We start from the raw sequence: 7,262 nt of genomic DNA on the forward strand, positions 1-7,262 counted from the left end.
CAGGTTCTAAGCCCCAGTAGGACAGTAGCAACCGGTACCAATCAGCCCTTCAGAGCTCCCAGCTTTGTCCCTCTGAAGGTTTTTTTAATGCTGTGGTTTTAGTTTTTTCCAATTTCCTTTTTTCAGAAAATTTTAGTGATGCCAAACATGGATGATCTCATCATTCCCATCATGCACTCCGGCTTGGAACCCCAACTCTCCATGGAGGGGCCCTTCAAGGACCTTCCAGCGTATAGCGAGAAGTGGCTCTGAAGAGTGACCCACTGGCTGGGTCAAGAAACTTGGCAGAACTCTGGAGGATTTGCGGAGATGCCCAGCTAACCTGGGCCTGGCCACTGGTTGCCACACAGGAGCCAAGACACTGATCTGAAGTCTCCAGGTTCATCTTTCCATCTCGTCTTCAGCATCCTCCAGCCCATCAAAGGAGCCTCTTCTTCAAATATGATGCAGCACATTAAGGACAGAAACATACACCCCTGGGGGAGGAGCAAGTTGGAGTCACCCAAGCATACAAAACTCCAGGTAGTTCATCCATCACCACCAGGTTCCTCTGGATCAATACAACTCTCTTGTGGCCAGGTGGGCATCTTCTGTGCCAGCTGGGGCAGGATTGTCTATTTTACAAAGGAGGGTGCAAGAAACCCTGGAGAGGAGGGAAGCCTGAGGTCCAAGGAGTGTTAATCAGACATTGTGATCAGAAATGACCCAAGCGTATTGCATCAGCACTGGACATCCTTTAAACAGGCAGCCGGGTATGCCAGGAAAACTGCAGGCAGGAAATGAACTGAAACACACACACACACAAAACATAACCCCCATTACCCCTACAAGTGTTTTATTGTACTCTGAGTCTCACCACCACCCAGCAGGTTGAATGGGTGGCTGAGAGAGAGAGAGAAGAGTGAAGCTGGGTATCTGTGACAGGCTGCTTTGTATCTGTATCTGAACACAAGGTACAGCAGGCATGCACAGCCCTGCTCCTGGCCGGGCAATGGCTGTCGCAGGGGGTTAGCTGAAGGGGGAGATGGGGGAAAGCGGCCGTTTGATGGTAACCAGGCAGCAGCGGTGCGGGGAGGGACTGAAACAGTCACATGTCAAAATCCACCGACCATTCCGTCCGGCGAAGTTGGGGCAGAGGGCAGGGACGTGGGAGTGAACCCCCAATACCTAAGGGGCAGGGAGCCTGAGGGGGAGCACTCAGTATGTCAGGGAAAGGAGAGGAGGGGAAGTCCCATGAGCCTCAGAGAGAGAGAGAGCGGCTTGTAAACAAAAAGAGAGGCAGCATTGTCAGCTGCCCAGGTTCAGCCCGTCCTGAGCTAACGCCCTCAGCCCAGGCAGTGCACCCTGTGCCTGGGGAAAGCAGGAGGCCTGGGCATGAGGCACTGTGCAGGTCAAGGCTCCATGGCAGCACCTCTAATGGGTCAAAAGCAGGGAAGGAGACAGCAACAACCCTCTTCTCCCATCCCAGACCCGGAGGAGTGGAGTGAGCCAGCCGGCAGAGGAGGTGGGGATCAGGAAGCCGGTGGAGCAGAGGTCGGAGGGAGATCGAGTGGTGTGTGTCAAGCTTTGCAGCCACGTGAGAGCACTGCCAGGCATTAAGGGGTTAACTCTTCAGCTGGCACAGCTTCCCTTGGCCTGCCTTTGTCCTCACTGATGCTCACCAACATTGCACCTGATTCCATTCTGCCCCAGAGTTACCCCGATGGGGCATTAGCAGGAGGAGCCTGGGTTCCCTTGGTATTGAAGCCCCACTGCCCAAGGCCTGTGCCCCACTGAAGCTGGCCCCCTCTGCCTTGCAGTGAACGAGGCAGAGAGAAGTAGCCTTTGCTCCATGCTTCCTCGCTGTGATGTGTTTCAGGAGAGACACAGCTCAGCTGCCAGCAACACCACCAGCATCTGAAAACACCAAGCGGACCAACCCTGCACCGGGCAGCGATGCACGGCACCCGTCTGGATGATAGCACGAGGCACGAAGTGGGACCATTTGATGCTCCATGCAATAAAAGTAACAGATTCTGTCAAGTAATGTCACGGCACTGCGTTAAAACAAAGGGCTTTGCAGACCAGGTGGATGTGTAAGAGAAGAGCTGAACTGAAGCAATAAAGTTTGCATTCATCCACCAGGGATTCAGGCTGGGATGTGTTTGTTATTTTCCAGTTATATTTATTGTGCTTTGTGTCTATATTGCCATTTCAGTGGGGCTTTTCTTTATAGCCACTCACTGAAGACCAGGATGTAGAACTCACTATTCATGGTCCATCTAGCCCAGTAGCTCATCTTCCAGCTGGGGCCGGTGCCAGATGCTTCAGAGGGAGTGAACAGAACAGGGCAATATATTGAGTTATCCATCCCCTGTTGGCCAGTCCCAGCTTCTGGTAGGTGGAGGTTTAGGGACATCCAGAGCCTGGGGTTATGCCCCTACCGTCTTGGTGAATAGCCATTGATGGACCTGTCCTCCAATAACTTATTTTTGAACCCAGCTATACTTTTGACTTTCACACCATCCCCACTGGTAATAACCAATGCTCAAACCACTGTGCTGTCCCTCCCCGCTTGTGAAGCCTAGGTTACACACCAGTTAGTCGTTTTGCAGTTTCACAAGTGAGTTCCTTCAGAACCATCTGGTCCTGGTGATATATTACTGTCCCATTATCAAGTTGTTCCAAAACCTCCTCTATTGACACCTCAGTCAGGGACAGCGGTTCAGATTTGTCACCTACAAAGAATGGCTCAGGTGTGGGAATCTCCCTCACATCCTCTGCAGTAAAGACCGACGCAAAGAATTAATGTTGTTTCTCTGCAATGACTTTGTCTTCCTCGAGTGCTCCGTTAGCACCTCGATCATCCTCTGGCACCGCTGATTGATTGGCAGCCTTCCTGCTTCTGATGTACTTTAAAAAAAAATCTGTTAGTTTTTGAGTCTTTGGCTCCTTGCTCTTCACATTCTTTTTTGGCCTGCCTAATTACACTGGACCTGTCAGGGTTTATGTTCCTTGCTAGGCTTTGATGTCCACTTTTTAAAATATGCCTTCTTGTCTCTAACTGCCTCTTTCACTTTGTTGTTTCGCCATGGTGGCATTTATTTTGGTCTTCTTACAATTTTTTTTTTTATTTGAGGGTAGACATATTGTTTGAACCTCTGTTATGGTGTTTTTCCAAAAGTTTCCATGCAGCTTGCAGGCATTTCACTTGTGGGGTTTGTTTTATTTCCATTTAACTGGCCTCCTCATTTTTGTGTAGTTGACCTTTTTGAAGTAAAATGCTACTGTGGTGGGTTTCTTGGGTATTTCCCCACCATGCAGGTAAATTTAATTGCATTAGGGTCATTATTACCAATCAGTTCAGTTATATTCACCTCTTAGACCAGATCCTGTGCTCCACTTAGAACTAAATCAAGAATTGCCTTCCCCTTGTGGGGTCCAGAGCTAGCTGCTCCAAGAAGCAGTCATTAATGGCATCTAGAGATTTTACCTCTGCATCCCGTTGTGAGGTGACATGTTCCCAGTCAGTATGGGCATAGTTGAAATCCCCCATTATTATTGGGTTTTCTGTTTTTGTAGCTTCTGTAATCTTCCCAGGTATTTCACAGTCACCATCACCATCTTAGTCGTGTGGTCAGTAGTATATTCCTACTGCTACACTCTTCCTCTTCCAGCCTGGACTTTCTATCCATTGAGATGCTATGGTATTGTTTGATTTATTTAAGATTTTTACTGTGTTTGACTCTATGCTTTCTTTCATGTAGTGCCATTCCCCCACCTGCTCAGTCATTCTCTATATTTTGTACCCTGGTATTACTGTCCCCCATTGATTATCGTTGTTCCACAAAGTTTCTGTGATGCCTATTATATCAATATCCTCATTTAATGCCAGGCACTCAAGTTCACCCATTATATTATTTAGACTTCTTGCATTGATATACCAGCACTTATAAAATGTGTCAATATTTAGTTGTCTGCCTTCATGTGATGTAATTGAATGAGATTCTTTTTTATTTGACTCTTTCTCTTTCATTCCTACCTGTACTTTACCAACTTACTAGGATATAGAGTATCCCTTTTAATAAATCCACCCTCTCAAGGGATGTGTCTGTCCGAACCACACGGTCCTCCACACCTGTCGGCTTTCCCCCAGCCCTTACTTTACAAACTATTCCCAGCTTTGGCTACTTCCCAACTCTCCAATCTATGTACCTCGGTTTGCTTGTCTGTAAAATGGGAATAATATTATTTCCTTATCTTTTATGGAGTGGACACGAAGTATTAGTGACAACTTTGTGAAGGGGGTTGAAGTCCTTCGAACAGATCCAGGGCTATCTTCCCTCTTCCCGTGCAAGTATCACAGAGTTCAAACGGCGGCCTAACCTCGCATCATTCAGACTGGCATAAATTTGTAATGGTGAGAGTAATTAACCATGGGAACAATTTACGCAGGGTCATGGGGGATTCTCCATCACTGACCATTTTTAAATCAAGATCGGATATTTTTCTAGAATTATTTCAGGGAAGTCTCTGGTCTGCGTCCTACAGAGGGTCAGACTAGATGATCGTAATGATCGCTTCTGGCCTTGGAATCTATGAATCTATGATTGTGGCCCTGACAGGGCCACTCTAGGGTGGACACCTGTCATTCAAACACAGGGGAGAGGTTTTTGATTCCTTAGCATTCCTTTTCGGAGAATAATGAACCAATCTCCTCTCCTGTTCTCTGCTCATTTTGTTCTGTTCTAACTGGGTGCCAGCCCGATGTGGGGCTCTGTAACTATTTGTGACAGGTGATGATGCTGTCTCAGCCACGTTCACTTCTCATCATCCCCAGCAAAGGCCTGTGACAAGCAGCAACGCGGACGGACAATGCTGCATCCTCATGAGGCCCTGCAGCGGCAAAGTTCCTGCCTGCCTTCCCTTGTAATCAGCTGGATAAAATGTCAGCTAGCGACAGTGCAGGAGGAAGCCAGGGCCTTCCCTCTACCTCTCTCCTGAGGCATGTGAACACAAATCATTTTAGATTAGTCCTGCATGAAAGGACATCTCTCTCACCCTCCCACTCGGTACCAATGAGACCTTCCCCTCCTTCTGCAATTGGCACAACCCTGAGCCCCTGCTAACTGCCCCGTCTCCCCATTTGTACAATGGATACTTTCCTCCTCCCTTGAGATACAAGGATGAGTAGCTCATAGACCTATGGGGTTAGAAGGGACCATCTAGTCTAACCCCCTGCCAAGAAAATGCAGGATTTGTTGGGTCTAACCCATCCAGGACAGATGCCTCTCCAGCCTCCTTTGGAAAACCTCCAGCAAAGGAGCTTCCACAGCCTCCCGAGGGCATCTGCTCCATTGTCCAACTGTTCTTACAGTTAGGAAGTGTTTCCTGAGATTTAATCTAAATCTACTGTGCTGTAGTTTGAACCCATCGCCTCTTGTCCTGCCCTCCATGGCAAGAGAGAACAACTTTTCTCCGTCATTTTCATGGCAGCCTTTCAAGTATTTGAGAACTGCTCTCACATCCTCCCTTAATCTCCTCTTTTCCAAACTAAACATACCCTGTTCCTTCAGCCTTTGCTCATCTGTCTGCATTCCATCCCCTTGATCATCTTCGTCACTCGCCTCTGGATCCTTTCCAGTTTCTCCACCTCCTTTCTATACATTGGTGACCAAAACTGGACACAGTTCTCCAGCTGAGGCCTAACCAGCGCCGGATAGCACCGGGCAAGTGTATTACTAGTCTCTTGCAGAGCATCTGGAGCTGGGGACAAGGCGTCCTGGGGAACTTCTTACTCTCCACTGCTGCTGTCCAGGAAAAGCAGGTTCTTCAAGGAATACATCTAGTTTCAACTTCCAGAAAAAAGTATCCCCTCCTTGTTGGACCTGTTTTTCTGGAAGTTGAAGCAAGACAAATCCAGACAGGAAATAAGGTAAACATTTTTAACAGTGAGGGTAATTAATCATTGAACACCTTACCAAGGGTTGTGGGGGATTCTCCATCACTGGCATTTTTTCAATCAAGATTGGATGTTATTCTAAAAGATCTGCTATAGGAATGATTGTGGGGACGTTCTCTGGCCTGGGTTATCCAGGAGGTCAGACTAGATGATCACAATGGTCCCTTCAGGCCTTGGAATGTGTGAATATGCAGTCCACTGAAGTCACAGGAAATGTACTTGCTGCCACCCAGGCTGAATTTTGTCCCTGGTCACATACATACACAAAGCTCTGGTGCATATTAGCATGCTGAGGCAAATTATGCTCTGAGATACATCAGTGTAAATCTGGAGTAACTCCAGTGAGGTCAGTGTAGTCAGAAGCAGACCATGACTGATACTAATGAATCAGACAGAGTAAAAATCCACTCCAATAGCCTTGTCTGACCCTTCCATCCTTCTGGCCTTGGAATCTATGAAAGATGTAATCATCCTGGCCAAACGAGGCAGGGCAGAACCAGCCTTGCTGACATGCCTGGGTTTTCCAGGCCTTACAGGATTCATCTGTGCCAGGTCTTCTTTTCCTCTCCTGGAACAGCTGCCAAACAATGGGGCCTTGATCGGACAGGGATTTCTGCTGACCACTGAGGAGGACGGGGAAGTCTGGTCAGATGGGGTCTCACCTGGCAGTGAAAAAGTGAAGGCAGCATGTCAGTTGCAGATAAAATCCCCCAGCTGGTGCTCCTGGTACAGTAGGAGTGACTCTGACATGCCTCTTCTGCAGCTTTCTGGAGGATTCCTCCCACTCCTGGTTGTGCCCAGCATAGCAGGAAGGATGGGAGAACTTGGTGACCTGAGGACAGGCTTTGGGCCCAATCTCCATCCACAGAAGTCGACAGCAAACCTCCCACTGACTTGAAAAAGGGTCAGTTAGCTAATGAATCCCAGAGCGGTCTCATTACGCCCACCATAAACTGCCCTGCGTGAAGCTGCGCAGTCACCTCACTTCTGGGACCAGCCAGGTGTAAATGGCTTCTCCCTGCACTGCCAGCAGGGGTAGTGCACAACTGATGCCTTGTATCTCACAGCGCCAATGGCCATTCCCTAGACAGCAGGAAAGAATTAGCAGACAGGAACTAGCGGATGTTCCTGAGTCACAACAGATCCCTATACAGCTCAGCTAAGAAAAGGCATCTCCAGGTATCGGAGTCTCATGGGACCAATTTCCCCCATGACTGTCCTCTCAGCAGCCCTGTGGAGATCAATACATGGGGAGAAGGCTCTGGGATTTATTAATATCAAACTCCTCTTACACCAGACACCCATAACAGAGGCTAGTTTA

At 48.2% G+C, this 7,262-nt stretch overlaps 1 protein-coding gene across 2 annotated transcripts in view; it reads left to right on the top strand.

Moving 5' to 3' along the window:
* The window catches only part of LOC115659139 (testis-expressed protein 2-like), a 34,874-nt gene extending 33,601 nt beyond the window's left edge, over positions 1 to 1,273 (top strand). For both annotated transcript variants that reach the window (XM_030578995.1, XM_030578997.1), the window contains one exon: positions 127 to 1,273. In XM_030578995.1, the coding sequence (XP_030434855.1) occupies positions 127 to 252 (126 nt within the window). In that variant the 3' untranslated portion in view covers positions 253 to 1,273. The remainder of the gene's footprint in view (positions 1 to 126) is intronic.
* The last annotated feature ends 5,989 nt before the right edge of the window (positions 1,274 to 7,262 follow it).

The sequence above is a fragment of the Gopherus evgoodei genome, chromosome 10 (assembly GCF_007399415.2).
Source record: "Gopherus evgoodei ecotype Sinaloan lineage chromosome 10, rGopEvg1_v1.p, whole genome shotgun sequence".
NCBI lineage: Eukaryota > Metazoa > Chordata > Testudines > Testudinidae > Gopherus > Gopherus evgoodei.